A 20,162-nucleotide genomic window follows, 5' to 3' on the forward strand; every position below is an offset into this window, starting at 1 on the left:
TAAATTTAATGGATTCAGATTTTAACATATTCAGACCATTTGACAACAAAAAAAATGAACATCTGAATTAATTAAGTGACACTAAATTTTCTAAACAAAATTTGATCATCCCAAAATTAAGTAATAAGCTATTCACTTATCATTGAATGTGATATGCATTCAAATGTATTAAATTTAATACTTAACAATTTAATAATTTCAAATTTCAGACTTCAATTTCAAACTTCAATCTTATCAAACACAAACCTTAGTCCCTCTCCCAAAGCTCAGTGGTTTGCTTCTGGCATTCTAATCCCCAATTTTCTAACTCATGAAAGTTGTGTTGCGCATTTTTTGGACGGTGTCGGGTACCGACCACCAACAAACACGGGAAAGTCCAACGTATCTTTAGTTTATGCTGCACACCCACGGGATAGGACTCAGAAAGGACAGGACGTAGCGTATAAAAATTGGTAATGCGAGGTGGGAAGGAATCCAGGAGGAGTCCCCCACCACCCCAGATCAGAAACAAGTCAACAACCTCCCCATCCTCCAGAGGAAGAACCTGAGCGAGACAGAGAAAGACGACGAGAACTAGCCAGCATCGTTAGCTTGCACTAATGGCGGCGTCTATGGCGACTCCGGGCATCCACTGTGCCCACAACCCAAAATACCAGAGTAGACGTTTATATGCTTTTTCCTCTTCCCGCATCATTAGAGCTGAGCAACTGCAGCCTCAGCCTCAGCCGCAGCCACAGAACCAGCAAGCGGGTCGCAGGTAGGTACCATTACCATATACACCTCGAACAGCCTCCTCCACCCCCCTATTGTCCTTAATTCTTGTTTGCCGTCTTCATCTTTCGTAAAATTGACCAGAAATGGAAACGTACTCGCAATTTTTACAGGGAAATAGTTCTCAGAAGCAGTGAATTAGCAGTTCTTGGAGCCATCTTTCACTTCAGGTTCTCCTATTTTGATGTTTACCAACACAGATGATGTTTATTAAGCCCATGCCATACGTGCATAAAATTGTTGAATGCTGAAAATTGTTTTCTTTTCTATATGTTTCTGATGCAGCGGAACAAAGCCAAACTATTTGGGGATACAGAAGAATCCTCCTAGCCTGGCGCTTTGTCCAGCCACCAACAATTGTGTGTCTACTTCTGAAAATACCAGCGATCTCACACACTATGCGCCGCCTTGGTATTTCTTCTCATCTCCATTTGTTCATACATCTTCTTCTTCTTTCTCCCGAATTTAGGACGTTCGTAGTCAAAAAGTTCTGGTCGGTGGTGTTTGGAAAAACAAATACGCACGTGTTCTTTTGGAGAGTCTGTACTGTATGAACTTGTTTGTCAAAGAGGAGGAGCGAGCAGACAACACAAAAAAGTGAAATTTGATTGCGACATGAAAGAAAGAATACATTTCTCATTTCCAACGTGGGTCGTCATTCTTTGTAGGAACTACAATCCTGAAGAGGGGCGCGGAAGTATGAACCCTGTGAGTAGGGAAGTGGCCATGCAAGAGCTTCTTGAAGTGGTAGGGAACTGCTTCAAGTGAAGCTTGAGATTGTAAGACAACCAACGATGCTACCATTCCAGTCTTTCTATCATCTGATTCAGCGCTAACTCATCTTGCAGATAAAATCAACAAAACCTGACAACTTCACTCCAAGAATAGTGGAGCAGAAAGATGATTATGTGCGCGTGGAATATGAAAGCCCTATCATGGGGGTACGTGTTCTCTGCAATAATTTACGCTACTGATTTCTTACACACTACCCTCCTGCCAACCAAAATCACAAAATCCTAAAGATCAAGAATTTATGCATATTCTCTGTTGCCAGTTTGTGGATGATGTCGAATTTTGGTTCCCACCGGGCAAGAAATCTCTTGTTCAGTATAGATCAGCATCTCGTTTGGGAAATTTTGACTTTGATGTGAATCGAAAAAGAATTAAGGTATGAGCCTCTCATTACCGTAAGCTTATCTGTATTCATGCATCTTTATGACGCATTGCTCTCCTCCACCCCCACCCCCCTGCCGGGCCCCCAAAGAAGCTAAAGATCTATTATTGACTATTGAAACAGGCCTTGAGGTTGAAATTAGAGAAGAAAGGATGGGCATCAGAAGTCAGCACTTGAGGAACTACACAGCAGAAAGAGAAATATTCAGCCTCTAATGCTACAAGATGACCATCAACTTCATCTATCAGACCTGAAATTCTTTCTGTACTGTGCCTTTCACTTGCTGAAGCTTGATTAAGTTTAGTTTACCTTTTAGCCTTTTAGAAGAAAAATCCAGGTCCTGTAGCTTCTTGGAGAAAAATAATGGTAACATGTAAGCATACTTTATTGAGGTGAGGTAATTTTATCACACGCAACTGCAATGAAAACAGAATAGTTCCTTGATGGGCTACAGCTACATACATTCTCAACAATAATACTAGTTGCCATCGAGTATGAGAACTACAATTTAACTTGCTACATAATGGTTTTCTAGGTTGAAGAATATATCATTAGCACCCAAATGCAGTAGCTTTGCAGTAAATAATTTCAAGTACAACAAAAGAAGATTAAAAGGAAAACAGGGGACCATTTCAACAGAATGGTTATGAGAAGGTGTTGGAAGTCATGATCGCAGCATTCCCTCATAAAGAAAATATTCAAATTGTATGGTCAGAAAGCCCATATGCGATTACAATCCATGCAAAAACCAGATTCTGTCCAATCAATTACCAGCTTAATATACCCTGAGCGTCCAAATTGGAGGATATTGAAAACAGAAACTGCAACATGGTGTAGAAAGTCAATCTTTTCTCAGCTCCATGTATTCACGACGAATGCCTTCAGCATTCAACACAAGGATTTCCAGCTTGTCGCCCTGTTTAACAAATAAAGTTTCAGATGAGCAGAAAAAACTGCAAACCATTCACAGATATTCAGAGAAATTCACAAATTATAGTTACACTAATGGAACTGCACTTAGCTCCAACGAGAGTTGCAGTGGAGTTAGATCACTATATAGATGCCTCTAGTAAGAATGAAATTCTGGAATTCTTGGTAATCATATCCAGAGCTATGACCACAAGAGGAACGAAGGCTAAAGAACGAAATCATAAGATTACTACCATCAGCCTCCCCCCAAATAAACCAAATTCAAATGTAAGTTTATGAAGGCAAATTTTGAGAGGACAAAATTCATAAAGAATCTTGAGATTGTTCTTTTATATGCATAGTGATGCAGGTCAAATAGAACAATAATACCCAGAATCTGGGTCATCATTGAACTATTTCTACACAATTCCAGAACTCAGTGGATTATGTAACCAATTCACTTTTACATTGGCCTGTTATGAAAGCAAACACACATATATGGATGAATAAACCATGGAAGCTCTCACCAGGTGGGTTTACTATCTCTCCTATTCTATCAGATGCTGGTTCAAGTAAGGATTCAATGCCACTGGAGCAAAATTTTTCAGCTCAGGGTCCTCCTAGAAGAATCTTGGGATTTCTAAATTATTGAACTTCTACCATTGACTTTTACATTCTCTTTTTCACAGAAAGAAGAGAAAAAAAATTAGAAATCAAACTCACAGTGTAGATATCCCTTTCTGTTGCTGAAGCAAAACATGTTTTCACCAAGTCTGCAGCTTCTGATTCTGAAAGTGGTGTAACAGCATCCTGCATATATCAAGCAGCATTAGTTTTGGAAATTTATTACTAGGCATGAGTCTGATGTAACAAGTATGGAGGTGCAGACCTTAGCAGGTAATAGCAGTGGACTTGGAGATTTCAGTTGATTGTCCAAAAAGGGCATAATGAGTGTGGAACCGGAACCTTGGGAACTATATCCAACCCTTTCATAAGATCCAACAGCATCATATGTAAAGACGCAACCCTTACCTTTTCAAAAAGACCAACATAATGATGGAAAAATTAAAAAAGAAGGAAAAAAAAAGAAACTTGGAACAAATTCACATCTCATGCAAACTTTTGAAGTCTTACCTTCACTGTCAAGACCACCTAGAACGTTGAAAGAATAATAAGGGAAGAAACGCTTGTAATAGAGGGTATTTGAGAGCAGCTGGGCCATAGCAGGGCAGCTCATCTGTTTGTTATGCTGATGTTGATATACCTACATTTTCAGACCAACATAATAAAAAGTCCTGAATTACATAACCTTGCATTCACTTGCAATTCATTTCCCTTTAAAAGATCAAGCAGCACAAGAAAAATAGGACAGGAAGCTCAAAAGAGCTCACAGAGTAAATACTGTCCTCTGCATTTCCCCATGTTTGTCTCATTCAGTTGAAACGAGAAGCATCTTACTGTTTGAGAAGAGGGAAAATTTTGATACTCATGGTACCAACCACAATAGATCACAAGGGGGAAATATTCCCAGAGTCCCAAAAAGAGAACTCTTTTGTTTTTCTTTTTATTCTGAGGTAAAACTTCCATGCATATCTCTGGGTCCAAAGCAAGCTGTTTGAATAGACTTTTAAGAACTCACCAAGTGCCTAGCTTCCAGAACCTTTTGTAAAGCCCTCACATCAGCCTGAAAACCTGAGGAAGCCATCACAGATTTGTCCGCTCTACAAGATCATCAAAGAAAATAAAAAAAAAAAAAAGAAAATAACTGAGCCTTGTGGCCAAACAAAACTTAAACAGCCTATAAAGATTGAAGCTTGATAACATATCACAAACAAACAGAGACTTGCGTAGAAACTAAGAAACAGCAGAAGTTGTAATATATGAAAAGGGGACTTTTCCCATGCTATTGGGAGGAATGACTTAAGATTGTAGCCATGTAAACAAATGTTGGCCTGACATCTGCACAGATCAAATTACAGAGAGGATTAATTAGACTAAAATAAAGCTAAAGATAGTACACCTTTTCTACTTCTGCTATTCACAGCATTCTTGTTCAACATCAATCAACCCCAATTATTTGCACTAGGCACATTTGTCATGTAGCAAACACTAGCCATTTTCAAATTTCAAGTCGTACAATAAATCACTCTAAAACCAACTGACTCTTTCTCAAATGAACTTGCTTACGTGGGTCATAACCCATGTTTTAAATTGCGGCTTGTGTTTGTGACATCTAGTGTTGTATGTGAACTACAAGAATTTTTTTCCCCTCCCAGTGAAGCTACAGGTTTTCCTTCTCTAAAATGCAGAAGCAAGATTTACACAATTCAAAACTTGAAGCAAATTTTTTTTTCCCCCCTCAATAAGCAAAGATGACAACTTGATTGAAATTGGACAATAGCTTAGTTGTTAAAAGTCCCGTTAAACAGGGTTTGGATTCTTTCCCTCATTGCACCCCTTCCCTGCTTCTTCCCTCTCCCCCCTCTCCCCACCCCACCAAAAAAAAAAATTAAAAAAATATAACAAAAAATATAATAACAAAAAAGAAATCAACTTGATTGCAGATTAAGAATGGTAAGATTGATAACGCCAACTTTCATCACAAACATCGTTCTGGAAATATAAGAACTGAGCATTTAAATCAAGTGAAAAGCATACATAAAAAGAATAAATCAACTAAAAAGGATTACAGCTGAATGATTTTGGAATAATCGCGAGTAAGAATATTGTAGCCAGTAGACATTCGAGTATCGGCCGCAATCACACAGTAATCTGCACCTGCAATCGCCACACAAGTCCTGCACATATTCCAAATTCATCATCAGATAATCACAATTACTCTTGTAAATTCGACAAATTTGGGAAGATTGTCAGATTGGGTGGACTGGAGAAGTAGTACCCTCCATTGTTGTCATACGGAGACCAGTTTGCTTGCTGAATCGGCATCGTCGAATCCAAGATATGAAAAGAAAAAAGCTGGGATTTTCAGAGAAATCTATGAACGATTGAATCGCTTAATCCAAGTTGTTCCTCCCTCTTTCTGCTGTTTTGCTGCTTCTGTTTATATAATCTATTATGGATTTTCTTTTCTTTTCTTTTCTTTTTCCTCAAGACAAAGATGTAAAGAAAATTCGAATTGGAAAAAATGAAACGAGGTCGTTTCGGTCTTTTGACACAACCCGTGGGGCAGAACAGGATTGATGTAATTTTCGATCGTCTCCCCTCTAGTTCTTTAAATTACGTTGACCTCCACTCAAGTTTCATGTTCTACAAGTGTCTTTAGGAATGGCAATTGGGACCAATGTTTTTAAACTCGGACCGGTCAGTGAACCGGAGAGGTGGCCGGTTCGCGGTTCGACCGGTCCGACCGGTCCAATCGGCCGGTTCAAAGGTTCACTGTTTTTTTTTATTATTTTTTTTATTTTAGTGTTAAGTACTAAGCAGGTTTCATTCTACACTTGAACTTTACCAACATAACTTAATTTAAGTTATGATAATAATAAATTTTCTAAAAGTTATACACAAAACATGGAATGATAAATATAATTAAAATATCATAATTCACCACAAGTTTTCATAAATTCATTATAAACATAAATAGATACAATCCAAATGTGCACCAATTATCACAAATAAAAACACAAAAAATAAATAAATTAAATATTGAAATTCTTTTACAACCCTTAAAAAAATTCATAAAAGAGTTCAAGTTAAGACAAATTATTTGAATAGCAAACTTTTATCAGTGGCATGATAAGCAACCACACCACCTTCACAATTTCATCAACTTAAGCTGAAAAAGTTAAAATTTTATTATAAAAATATAAATCTAATTTCTCAAACTAAAAAAAACTAAAAATTTTTGAAAAACAAATATACAGTTAAACACATAAAAAATTAATTGCTACTAAACATTACTAATTAACATGTTATATTAAATTCAATGATCCTATACCATTAATTATTTTAAATTCAATTATCAATAGCTTCGATTATGTGCCAACTACCATATTTTTGACCAACCCAATGTTATTATTTGTAATTCCTACCCAATTCCTACACGGATGTGCACTACTTTTGCAAAAATTTCATCCTTAATTAATCGAATAAAAATAAAACAAAAATGAGGGAAACATATGAAAATTGAGGGGAAAAAGAAGAAAATGCAAAAAATCAACTAAAGATAATAATATAGAAAAAAACCTTGAAAAGAAAAAAATTAAACTTACTAAAATGTTAGAAAACAAGAAAAGTTGAAATTTTCAACTTGTTTACAATCTGCTAAAGATAATAACTTGATAATAATGGTGAAGACTTGAGAAAATCTTGTTGTGGATATTTGGGTTAAAAATGGTTAAGAAGAAAAAATTGAAAAAAAAATTAAGAGAAGAACTTGATGTTTTAATATATTTTTTAGTCAAGTAGAATTCTCAACAAACTTAAGTACAGTCTAGCGGTAAGATTGTCATATTTAAACTTGGAGACCCAGGTTCGAATCTTAGCTACACCATTCTTGATATTTTGTTGAAGAATTTAAAAAATCGCCGGTTCACGGTTCTTAACGGTTCGTCCGATTCGTCCGGGTTTCAACGGTTCTCCATGAACTTCCGGCTTTAACATTATACCGGACCGGTGACATGGTCGGTTCGCGGTCCAACCGGTCGAAGCGGCCGGTCCGGTCCGATTCTGAAAACATTGATTGGGACAGGTATCTACAGGGGGCTAATGAGGTGGGGGTGGGGGCGGCGCAGGGGGAATTTTTGCATCCCTTTAGAAATGGGGCGGGGGGACGGGGGACACCCCACCCCCCACTCATTAAAAAATGTTAATAAATATACAAATATATATAATATTTAAATTAATTAGTTACAACCTTATAATAATGATATTATTAGTTATATATATTATTTATTGTATATTAGTACATGTAATATAATTGATACTATCAATTATACTAATAATTATATATGTCTACTAATAGAAATTATTAATTAATTATAATAAATTTACTAATATATTTATACTAAATTTCTAATTACACTTGGCACAATAACACTTTTTTCTCAAAAAATACAATAAGGATTTAGTAATTGTATTTGTATCAAAAGTGAAAACTTAATTACTTTAGTTGTATTTGTTTTGTCATGTTAGATTGTATTCAAATAACTTTTGTTTGATTGTTTTTATGAGTTTCAATTGTAAAATTATAATGAATAATAACTTTGTGATATATTGATATTTTATTACTTGATTATTTGCTAAAATTTGACTATAATAAAATTATATAACAAATTTTGATTATCCCCGAGAAGAAGCAAGGCGGGGTGTCCTACCCCCATCTTGCCCCGTTACCATTCCTAGTGTTTTTGCCAGTAATACTCGTATAATTGTCTTGTTTGGAAAAAGTTTTTGGGTTTTTGTGAGATTATTCTTTTTAACATTTTCCACCACTATTTATTTCACATATATGACATCTCAAAAAAGTTTTTTATTAATTTTTCTACAAAAACTCTTCAAAAAATCCAATCCAAACGCCCTCTAAATTTGAAAATTATCTTTATCAATAGTACAAAATGAAAGGTAAAATATAGTTATATCTCACTAGAAGAAGAAACTAGTTCTTCCATATGAAACAAACTATGAAGAGCCGGTATAATTGCAACTTAACCTTTGCAATTTGTCATAGTGAATTTCATGTATTTGTTATAAAGGATAGAAATTATAAAGAGTAGAATAATAAGAAAAAAAAAAGAGCAAATAAATATTGGCATTTAACTTTGTGGGAAATGGGTTCAAATCATTGATTTTGATTCCCATAAGTTGTATTCTTCTATCAAAACTCTAGTTATAATTTTAACTTTTCTTGTATCAATAGCAATGTATTGTTGCTATTGTGTTAAATATAAACACACCATTATCATATTTCTCAATTTTTCTTGATTAATTTAGAAATTGGAGTAAGGATTTGAAAATATAAAATCTAATACAGCAAGTAATAAAAATTTATAACCACCAAGCCCTTGGGCTGGTGGCCACCACCAAGCCCTTAAGGCTTGGTGGGGTGGGAGGCAAGGGTTCAAACCTTGCCTCCCACCAATATGCCATTCTTGTGGCTTGCTTCAAATCCAGACGGGTGCGTCGTGCACCCGTTTGGTCCGGTGGTGGTTCTGTCCCCATCGGTCCCCATAGGCTCAGTTGAGCCTCCCCGTAGATAGAGTAGGAGTAGGAGTAGGGTTGACAATTGACAAAAAAAAAAAAAAAGTAATAAAAATTTATATAAAGATAATGAATAGAGGTGGCAAAATGGGCGGGATGGGCGGGATTTGCTTGGGTTTGAGATGGAACCGAGTCATATGGGTTTGGGCCCAACCTTACCCATATGTGTTTTGGGACTAACTTGGGCGGGATCATTTTGGGATGGGTTTAGATTGATCCCGCCCAATACCCAAATCCATTTTCTACATATTTTTTTTCCTTTAATTCATTTTTTATTTTTATATAATTTTAATATTTTTGATTTATTAAATTTCTTTTAGTTTTATTAAATAAACATGCAAGTGTTTTATACTCAAGATTCCCACCAAAAATTGGATTAACAAATAAAGGAAAAGATAGATATACAGCCATATTCCAACATATATCAAGATGGCCAAGGTCCTTAGGATGTTGAATATTTATCCTTATCATTGTCCAAGGATGACAGGTCTAAACTAACTGAAATGCTGGAAATTCTTGTGGATAATGACTAGGAAGACTACTAGATTATATTCGCTGGTATGACTATAAAAATTGTTAAAGATAATTTTTGAATCTAAGATTCCGTTTGGATTGACTTTTTTTTCAAAAAATAAGTTTTTCAAATACAATGTTACAGTAATATACAATAACTCAAGAAACATCCCATCCATATTAATATATCAAATATTTCAAAAAAATTTTATAGTAAAAATTTTTCATATACACTGCTACAATAAAATATTTCAAAAACACCTACCAAAAACAGCTAATCCAAACGGAGCCCTTGCCATTTGAGCCCAATGGGTACCCAAGTATTTCCCATCCTTTCCCATTCATTAATGGGTATAGTTGGGATGTGTCCCAACTTAAACCCAATACCAAATTATAATACCCATCCCGCCCAAAGTTCCTTTGGGCATGGGTAGCCCATTGGGACTTGGGACAAATTGCCAGCTCTAATAATGAATATAGAATCTTCATCAGTCACTCTCGTAGTATAAGAAGAGTAAAATTTTATGAAGGAAAAATGGCCAATTTAGTCCCTAAACTTTTTTTCCCCGTCGATTTAGTCCTTATATATTATTTTTAGCCAATTTGATCCTTAAACTTATATTTCGGTTTCAATCAAGGAACTCAACAGCGGAGCCACCGCACAATTTCCTTCAAGCTCCTAATTGAGCAACCAAAAGGGGTATTTTTGAAATTTCAATGGTGGGGCTGTAACAAAAATTAAAAAGAAGTGACATTAAAAAAAAAATTATACACAAAATGTTGATTACTAAAATAGCAGTAAGAGGAGGAGGAGAAGAAGCAACGACCATTATCTCCTTCAACAATGCTGCTGCTGCCGCCTCCAATTCCTCCGCTAAGCAGCAGACTCTCCCAAACACAATCGGACTCCTACTTCAACCCAAAGCTTGCCCCTAAGTCCCTCTCCGCCTCCAAGAAATTTGAGGGCTCCTCTGACTTGGTCAACCTTCGCTACCACATGGGCCTCATCCTTTCCTCCCCGATGAACATCTACCTCATCTGGTACGACTGGTGGGCTGCCTCCCACCAGCTCCTCATCAAGGACTTCCTCTTCTCCATCTCCACCTCCGATCGCCGCGCCGCTCCCTCCCCTTCCGTCTCTCAGTGGTGGCGCACCGTCTCCCTCTACACTGACCAGACCGGCGCCAACATCTCCAGCTCTGTCCTCGTCACCGGGGAGTACTCCAACACCCGCTGCTCTTAGGGCACCCACCTCACCCGCCTCTCCATGCAGCAGGTCATCGCCGCCGCGGTCCGATCGAAGCTCTTCCCCGTCGACCACAAGAACCGTATCTACCTCATCCTCACCTCCGAGGACGTCACTGTCCAGGACTTCTGCCGGGCAGTTTGCGGCTTCCACTACTTCACCTTCCTATCCGTAGTGGGCTACATGCTGCCGTACGCCTGGGTGGGCAACTCCGGGAAGCAGTGCCTCTCCGAATGTGGATGATAAGCTGGTCGGGCACGAGCTGGCGGAGCTGGCATCGAACCCACTGGTGAACGCGTGGTACGCGGAGGAGGACCCCTACGGCACCGACGGAGATCAGGGACCTGTGCGAGGGGCTGTACGGGATGGGGGCGGGGAAGGGTACATTGGGCAGGTGATGAGGGACAGAGAGGAAAGGACGTACAACGTGTAGGGGAGGAGGGGTCAGAAGTTTTTGGTGCAGTGGATTTGGAGTCCTATTTTGAAGGCTTGTGCCGGTCCGAATACGTTGGATTAGGATTCCCGGAGAGGCAATTCCCCTTTTCTCTTCTCCTGTCCTCCAGAATCCTACTACTACTACAGTAGCAGTAGCACTTTGCTAGTAGCGGAGGAGTAGTTGTAGTTGTAGTATACTACGACGGTAGTACTCCATTATTCTTTTTAAGTCTGTTTGGTAGTCTATATTTTTAAATTTTTGTTACGGCCCCACCATTGAAATTCCAATAATACCCCTTTTGGTTGCTCAATTAGGAGTTTGAAAGAAAATGTGCGGTGGCTCCGCCGCTAAGTTCCTTGATTGAAACCGAAATATAAGTTTAAGGATCAAATTGGCTAAAAATAATATATAAGGACTAAATCGACGGGAAAAAAAGTTTAGGGACTAAATTGGCTATTTTCCCTTTTATGAAACATCCCAAAAGTTTAGCTCAATTTCATTCCAACTTAGGTTGTTCATCTATTCTACACAATTGCATAGCTGCCACGGCTAGTTTTCAAAACCAAAACATGAGGACTAATCCGGAACTGAAACAAAAACCTGGGGACTAAAAGCGGTAAACCCCGCAAAATATTAAACTTTGAAACCCCTGAATCTAAGCCCTGTCAAGTTGGAACTCAAAAGAAGTGGAGTTGTGAAGTACCCAAAGTTCTACAGCTTGTTTGAAGAGGAAAAGAGAGAGACAGATAGAAAATTCAATAGGAGAGAGAAAAAAAAAGCAGGAGGATAGTAACTAAAGCATGGGTGATCTAATTGCTTGGTTATTATCCTTTTTCATCCTAATTGCTCTTCTTGGTATTATCCTCTATCAGGTAAATTATATCCCTCTAAAGCCCAGAAATATTTTTTTTCCATTCATTTTTTTTTTATGTTTTACAATTAAAGATTCCCTTTGAGGTCATTATGAATAGGATGCAATAATTAGATTTCTAGAATGGGTTGCTGCACTCTGACCTGGGACGTCCTAGGTTGTAGAATTATGCAGTTAAACTTAGATAATTCTTTTTGAAATTAGCAGAATAAGAAAATAAAAGGGATTGTTGACCATGTATATGATAACCTCTAGTTGTTTTGATTTGGGAGGTTAAAGATTTGATTTTTAACATAGCAGCCTTGTGAATTAAGTTGGCCCCTTCGGTATGGAGCTTATTTTTGTACCATAAATATGATCAATTCGAGCTGGAAATTTATAAAATGGACGTGTTCTTGGATTTTGAACTGTTCCAAAATCGTCAAATGATTAATGCAGATGACTGGAACATGTTTAATGGTTAGCTACTAGTATGTTAGCCAACAGAAGGGGTATTAAATGATTGGAATGATTTTGTGTGATGGGAATATTTAATTCTTGGCTACCTAAGCGATGAATGAGGAATTGAGGCGATGGAGATTATTGAGTCTGTGTCTTGAGAGTTCTTGTCATCTGTTGCACCAACTTGCTCCTAAGACTATTCAAGGTGAGTCAGTTGGAAGAGTGCTGTCTGTACATTGTGTGTGCAGAGAGGCCCTAGAGCTTTGTAAGGAGCTAAGTATGTGAGCTGTATTATGTAATGTTGGTCATCGTTCCTTCTTTATTGTCAATGGATATGCACATGCTTGTATTGAACTCAGAAGCTATCTGTGCATGGTTAGAACTTGAATTTACTAGGTGTATAATTATTGTGCTTCTGGGTTGAGTGGAGTGCGAGGGGGAGATATCAACAAGTGTGCTCTGTTGTTTCCACTTTTAAGGCATTTTTTATGGACTTCCACTGATTTGAAAGACTAGTAGTGTAACAGTGATTACTTACATTTGCAACACAAGCTCGGCTGACATCAACTATATGGACAACTCTTCTAGGCATATGGGTTTTAACATAAAATCTGGTTGATAATATGCTTCTATGGTAGTATATGCCTTGCTATCTTTTGACAGGGTTTCTATGTTCTTCCTCCCCATGTGCTCACTATATATAGATTAGTTCATTGTTATTTGGTTTTAGAAGAATCTTACAAATGAACTTGTTTACTGCAGCTCATGTGCTTGGCAGACCTTGAGTTTGATTACATAAACCCATTTGATTCAGCATCTAAGATAAACAACGTTGTTTTGCCAGAGTTTATCACTCAGGGAGTGCTGTGTTTCCTCCATCTTGTGACAGGACACTGGATGATGTTTCTGCTATGTCTTCCATACTTGTATTACGACTTTAAATTGTAAGTTTTTACCTCTAGAAGGTAGAGAAGAATATAAGTTCAATGTGAAAAAATTAACACTCTTTAAGTTTTTCAGTTAGGGAATACATGATATCTTCATTAAGGGTGTCTTATAATGAGTAATTTATGTGATGAGGTAATTATTTCATAAAATTGTCATATTGATGAAACTACTGCAGTTTAATACATGCAAGCTTATTATCAAAACCAGCACAATTGACTGGATTCAAGACTTGGATTTGTGTGAATCTTGTTAGCATTGTCAATTCAAAGTTGAAATTAATTGGTTGCTGAATTTGTCGGACCATGGTTTGGTAGTTGCAGGTTGAAATTAGATTTCTTGATTTGGATTAATTTGATTCCCATTGATTCTGGACAAAAAAGTTTAGTGGCAGAAACAAAGCTTATTATATTTGCTTCATTGTGTAGTGTATTTTTTTAGTATTCCTATGCTTTAATCCTCATGTAGTAATCTTGCCTTTGTCAGAATATACTTGTTTTTGTGGCTTAACATAGGAGACATTGTTGGTGCTTGATCTAATGGTGTAATTATGCATCTGAGTTTATCATGAGAAGTAATTGACTCTAACAATGCATTTTATCTCAACAGTTTGAGTGCATTTAGTTTTTACTTGTTAAGTTGGTATGTGACATATGTAAATTATTTACATTTTGGCATGGGCTGTACAACATAGCATTCTGAAAGTCCTTGTTATCGCAATCTAAAAGGACGTTGGATTGTGAATCTAGTGATCAATCTAACTGGTCAATTCCTGGAGAGGCAAAGAGCATCTTGCAAAGAGTACTTGAAACATCATGCCAAGTAAAAATGGCTTTTCTTGATCAGTCATGGCTGATCCATGGTTAATACTTTCAGCAAATAGTTTCTTTTTCAACGTATTTGGATATGCAATCCTTGAGCAAAATTAGCAAATAAGCCACACGTTAGGACGCTCTTGGTAGGAACTCAAGGAGAAGGGGATTTTGTTAATTTTATATCTAGTCTACTAATGTTTTGTCTAAGCAGAATGAGTACAAAATTACCATTTACTGCAGCACTTCCGTTTAACCACAAAGTTTGTGGGTTCATAATGTAATAGGGTAGAACATACCAAAGATATCATTTTTCCAAGTAGGAAGAAGAAGAAACTACTATGGGGTTGGGATGATTTTCCTTCTGCTGCTTAACAGTTATTAGATTGAAGAAATAGGAAGAATTTGCAGGGGCTGAAGATGTCTCTTGGAGATCATATAGAAATTGTGCCTTGCTGTGATAGAAGGAAAACTGTCTTTGTTCTGACTTGACAGTTTCATATTCTTGTTTTGGCATTCAACTGGTATAATAATCTGCTTCAATTTGCATGAAATGTGCACCTCCTCTTGATTGTTAAGTTTTGATTTCCTATGAATAAATGATGGAAGATTATGATCCTTTTTAAAATATTGAGAGTGAACAGTGTGTCCAAGTTGCAAGCTAGGCCTCCCTCTACCTTCCCTATTGTGTTTTTCAATTTGGCAGGTGACATTTTGTGCAGATGGCTGATGTTAACACATGATTAGGTACACTGAACGTCGCCACTTGGTAGATGTAACCGAGATCTTCAATCAGCTTCCCTGGGAGAAAAAGATACGATTGTATAAGCTGGGATATCTTATTGTCCTTATGGCATGTTCAATATTCTGGTATGCATTACGAGTCACACTGCCACTATGTATCTTGTAGCACATGGTAAAGTATGATTTAATACTCATTTTCACCTTGTTCTCTGTCACTTTTAGGATGATTTGGAGCATTGTGGAAGATGAGGATTATTAAGGAGTCAGCTTGCAAGTCTATCCTATGTATGTGATACTGTGTTTTTATGGTCCACTAGTTTTTCTCTGAAAGCGTAATGTCGGAGTTTCTTAGTTCTTAATTTGTTGCTTTTTCAGACACAACTATTATAGGTCTAGCCTGTTAAATTCATTATCTTTTAAGTTGTCATCCTCTTCTCTGCAGTCACTGCTAATTAGCTTTATGTATGGTTTCTTTACAGGTTCTTGGTCTGGATTATCTCTATGATTGAAGACTAATGTTTTGGCGCGACTGTAAGACCATCGAACTGCTGATTAGTGTTCTTTATCGTGGGCTTTATGTGCAGATCTTTCGGTTGGGACCTGGAGATGCAAGATAAAGCTCTCTGCTCATGACGGCCCTGATTGATGTATTTCACGGCCAGATTTAGGCGAATTTTATCTTTTCAAATTTAATTCTGCATAGCCACCTTGTATTTGTACCCTGTTTTGGGAACCAAATACTGCATAGCAGCAGGGGAACTTGTGTACAATAAGAGGGCCATTGTATTGTTATTGGTTATAGAGTCTTCTTGCTTTGTGGACGTGACCCAAGACATCTTGAAGAAGGCAAACATTAATTATTTTTACCAAGTAATTAGCTCAAATCCATAATCAGAATTTTTCAGAAGATGGGCATAGTAATTTTCTCATATTGAAGAGGTAAGTTGAAATATTTGTAGTCCTCCTAGGTTAGGTTGGTACTGGCACTTGATTCCTCTTCACTTTGAACTGGACAATTTTTTGTATAGATTTTTTCTTACAGATCATTCACTCTCAACCAACCGCAAATAACACACACACTACTTAAGGGAAACCCACAGCTTAACCCAAAAGGCATGCTGACTTTCAGGCTACACTGAGGACCTTAAGTAGTATACACACAGATCATTCACTAAAACAATCTTTACATCGACAATGAGATTTAAATATAATATAGGCCACACATTGATAGTGAGATTCAATTACACGACTTTTTTGTGAGAAAGTGACCTTTTCTTGCCAACTTGGATTGGCGTCCATACAATAGACAAATGCATGAGTTCTTGCATCATGCTAAGGTTAAAGTTGGACATTGGTGATTACATATGCGAAATTACGTGAAGGTATTTGACTGTGCAACAATTTGTTTCTATTTTCTTCGGCATCAATAGGACCATCATTGGTTCTGCAGGAGGGTTTCCTTGTCATTCGGGAAAAAAAAAAAAAAGATGGAATCCAAACCTTATTCGGGAGGGAGCAAATTCCTAAACAATCCACACCCTAAAATCCAGTTAAATTAAACAGGGCTTTACACTATTACAGGCTACAAGTACAATCTGCTAACCAGAAGTTAAAAGTGACCATTAAAAAACTGCATTAAGTCGAGCTACAAGTGCAAGAAGAAACAGATGAAAAAAAAAGACGTAAGTGTATGGAGAGAGATTTGTTATCTTAACATTTTGGTTGCTTTCTAATTCTCACTAGACAACTAATTAAAAGAAAAACTAATAAATTGTAAATGCTTGTATTGATATATACATATATATATATTACTCTCTGGACATCACTGAAAGTGATTCCAAGAAAATGAAATTCAACAGCGACCTTTGTCCATACCTCAAGATGCAGTTACTTGGAAGTTTGTAAATCATTTTGTATGTCTGTCGTAGACTCGTATATGACAAAGATGACTTTCAAACTTCAGAAACAGGAGCAGTGCTGTCTTGAGTCTTCCTGAAGAACTGTCATTAAAGAAATCAAAACTAAAATGAGAGCAATGAGAAATGAAAACATCTACAAGAAGCACCACCTCGATGATGAATCATAGAATAGAACTCTTGATGTCTAATGATAAGAGAACCAAAAAAAAAAGAGAGTGGTTGGCATTGGAATTATGTGATTAATAAAGGAAAAGGTGTGGATTAAAATCGTACTAAACATAAATTTATTGTTTTTGTTGTTATAAACATGAAAAACACATATTCATAAGAGGGTCAAATCCCGTTTGATACATTAAGGGGAAGTTTAGCATTTTCTTTAGTAAAAAAAAATACCCTGCAGAAACTCAGTTAACTGAGCTTCTCCCTCCCTTCGTAACATGAGAGTAGAATAGATTGTTTACGTTAGATTAAAAAAAAAATCCTTTATAATGAACTATTATTGCTGTACAGGGATGCTCGGTACAACAGATGTCCAATCATATCGCCCCGAGATACCTAAGGTTTTTTTTTTTTTTTTCCACTAAATGGTCCATCAGTTTTAGCCTTTAGGTTTCGATTATTAGATTAGACAATTATAATCTTGTATAAATGTATAAATTAGTGTTTCCTAAATCATATAGTAGGTCTTTATTCTTTCGCTTCGCCACTTGAAAAGAATCAAGACAAAGCCTTCCTGCCAAATCCAAACATTTATTTATTGAGTTTCTTATAGATGCCAAAAGGTTACTTCTGTCCATGCGTTTATATTATTCCCTGCGAAAACCGACCACATTTACAGTTTTCTGGATTTTGAAGGTGACATATTGGTGCCCCTTCATGGTAAAAACACATATATACATAAATAAAATATTTGACACATTTGTCCAAACTAGTGTCCTTGGCACTGCTATTGATGGATCCAACTTCCAAGGCCTCTTCAACCCGAAAAGGTTTCTAACATATAATCATCAAGATTACAAGATTTACCTCTACTATTGCATGAGTTTTTGAACAGAAAAGATTCATACATAGACAGACATATCTATATATTCTTTCAACAATACATAAATGTAGAAGTTGCAGAAAAAGCTATCTGAAATGAGTGAAGATTTTCTTAGAAACTAACTCTATCCCATCATCCAAATAAACGAAGTCTTCTATGGCAGCCATGTTCGAGCAGGAGTGCCCTACCTCGATTACCTCTTTTCTCCTGGAAAAGTCCCGAAGGATGATAATTTCCCTTTTTGCACACAGCATATGCATGTGCTTGTTTAGATCTTCTTGTCGACATAGCAAGATTTTATGTAATTATTTTACGTAAAAAAAGAAACAAAAGATTACAAGTGATAACATATTTAATTTAACTCCAGCTGAAAGATGGTTTGAAATGAAGATGTGAATGTCATGCGATGATGCAACAGTGGCTGCGTCATAGGCGATGAAATGAATGAAGATGTGAATGTCATGCGATGTGAATGAAGGTGTGAAAGATGGTTTGAAATGAAGATTACAAGTGATAACATATTTAATTTAACTCCAGCTGAAAGATGGTTTGAATGAAGATGTAAATGTCATGCGATGATGCAACAATGGCTGCGTCATAGGTGATGAAAGACCCGGTTCCTCTTCTTTTTTTTTTTTTTTTTATTCCTATTCCTATTCTATCTCAGGGGGAGGGAGACCCAAAGGTCAAGGGGTACCATGGCAGGACCAGGGGCGGATTTAAGGTGGAGGCAGCGGGGAGATTTAAGGTGGGGAAACTGGAGGCACGGGCCCCACTGCCCCCCTTAAATCCCTATAATATTTATATAATTTTAATATAATTTTAAGTGTGTCTTTAGAATTCTTTTAAAAAGGATGTGAAAGAATTATATGATTTTTTAAGTTAATTCATAAATTAAAATTCTAAAAAGATACGTGGGACACAAATTTCATTTGAAATAAGCTAAAAAAAATCTTTTCATTTTAACTAGCAAGTATCAATCATATCATTTACTTTCTTTGGGCCCCACTCCCCAATTTCCCTTCCCTCCTCTGGTCCACCATTTTCCCCCACAACCGAGAGCCACTACCTTCCACAACAAAGCAGCTAGCTACTCTTTCTCTTGATCAATTCATCCAATCATATCATTCACTTCCTTTGTCCCCACTTCCCAATTTCCCTTCCCTCCACTGGTCCCCCATTTTCTTTCCACAACCGAGAGCCATTCTTACTTCCACAATCAAATTAGTTATCAAAATATAAAAACTCGCAGTGAGCAATTGTAAATAGTTTAGTTTGTTTTTGAAATAAAATTATTATTACATTAATAATTTTGAATTTGTCTTTTTATGTTTTTCATGGAATATATGCATCATTTGTATTTGTTGGTGATTTTTTTTGTTTAAAAAACTAGAAAAAAAGTAGGTAAAAAATTTTAGTGTTGCTTTTGCTCCCACTAAGAATTTTTTCTGGCTCCGCCCCTGGCAAGGACTAAACTAACACCGATTCAAACGGATACGTGCATCCACTGGCGGAACATTCTAGGAAATTCTGAATATTAGAATGTAGGTCAAAGGATTCAGGAAATCCTGAATATTAGAATGTAGATTAAGGGATTCGATCCCTTGACCTACACTCAAGTAGAGATTTAAGGCTATCTTGGTAGCCAACTACTCTAAGAGTAGTGGTTCCTAGTTACTTTCGACTTGACTAGGATTGGGAAATGTGAAACAAGGTTAAAAATAAAAGATTACTACAACTTAAAGGTTAAAGCATTAGCCTTTGAAATTGGCATTGGCATTTCTTCTTCATATTGTAGAATAATTATACATCTTATCTTGCGTGGAGCATTCGTCTTGCAAATATCTGCTTCAGCTCAGATAATTTTATGTAATTATTAATACGTATCAAGAAATTTTTTTTCCTAAAAGAAATCATACTTCAAACTACTACAGATCAGTGGCGATCGGGTTGCTCAAGAAATTTGAAACGACTTAACTTTGAGCCAAGATTAACAAGTTAAAGAAACTTTAGATTTCTTTTTTTTTTTCTCTCTCTTTTTTTTTTAAACCTGTCTGGTTGATAGAAACTTTAAAGGGTGTGTATGGATTGCATGCTACGTTTTCCGTGGACACATTTTTTCA

The 20,162-nt window shown here is 36.7% G+C and overlaps 3 protein-coding genes and 1 pseudogene across 3 annotated transcripts; 3 read left to right on the plus strand and 1 right to left on the minus strand.

Moving 5' to 3' along the window:
• The first annotated feature begins 421 nt into the window (after positions 1-421).
• Positions 422-2,389, plus strand: LOC113727926 (uncharacterized). The gene is made up of 7 exons (XM_027252335.2): positions 422-757; positions 885-941; positions 1,057-1,182; positions 1,440-1,518; positions 1,620-1,712; positions 1,826-1,939; positions 2,069-2,389. The coding sequence occupies exons 1-7, from the start codon at positions 600-602 to the stop codon at positions 2,120-2,122; spliced, it is 681 nt and encodes a 226-aa protein (XP_027108136.1). The 5' UTR covers positions 422-599; the 3' UTR covers positions 2,123-2,389.
• Positions 2,390-2,496: 107 nt separating this feature from the next.
• Positions 2,497-5,934, minus strand: LOC113727927 (proteasome subunit beta type-1). The gene is made up of 7 exons (XM_027252336.2): positions 5,754-5,934; positions 5,545-5,652; positions 4,494-4,575; positions 3,989-4,118; positions 3,744-3,886; positions 3,578-3,664; positions 2,497-2,861 (listed from the first exon to the last, which is right to left on the minus strand). Exons 1-7 carry the CDS (start codon positions 5,798-5,800, stop codon positions 2,787-2,789), a joined length of 672 nt encoding a protein of 223 aa, XP_027108137.1. The 5' UTR covers positions 5,801-5,934; the 3' UTR covers positions 2,497-2,786.
• A 4,493-nt stretch (positions 5,935-10,427) lies between these two features.
• LOC113724673 (protein EXORDIUM-like 5) lies at positions 10,428-11,346 on the plus strand (annotated as a pseudogene).
• A 569-nt stretch (positions 11,347-11,915) lies between these two features.
• Positions 11,916-15,877, plus strand: LOC113727928 (protein cornichon homolog 4). The gene is made up of 5 exons (XM_027252337.2): positions 11,916-12,137; positions 13,340-13,521; positions 15,082-15,204; positions 15,301-15,363; positions 15,558-15,877. The coding sequence occupies exons 1-4, from the start codon at positions 12,066-12,068 to the stop codon at positions 15,335-15,337; spliced, it is 414 nt and encodes a 137-aa protein (XP_027108138.1). The 5' UTR covers positions 11,916-12,065; the 3' UTR covers positions 15,338-15,363; positions 15,558-15,877.
• The last annotated feature ends 4,285 nt before the right edge of the window (positions 15,878-20,162 follow it).

The sequence above is a fragment of the Coffea arabica genome, chromosome 2e (genome assembly GCF_036785885.1).
Source record: "Coffea arabica cultivar ET-39 chromosome 2e, Coffea Arabica ET-39 HiFi, whole genome shotgun sequence".
Taxonomy (NCBI): domain Eukaryota; kingdom Viridiplantae; phylum Streptophyta; class Magnoliopsida; order Gentianales; family Rubiaceae; genus Coffea; species Coffea arabica.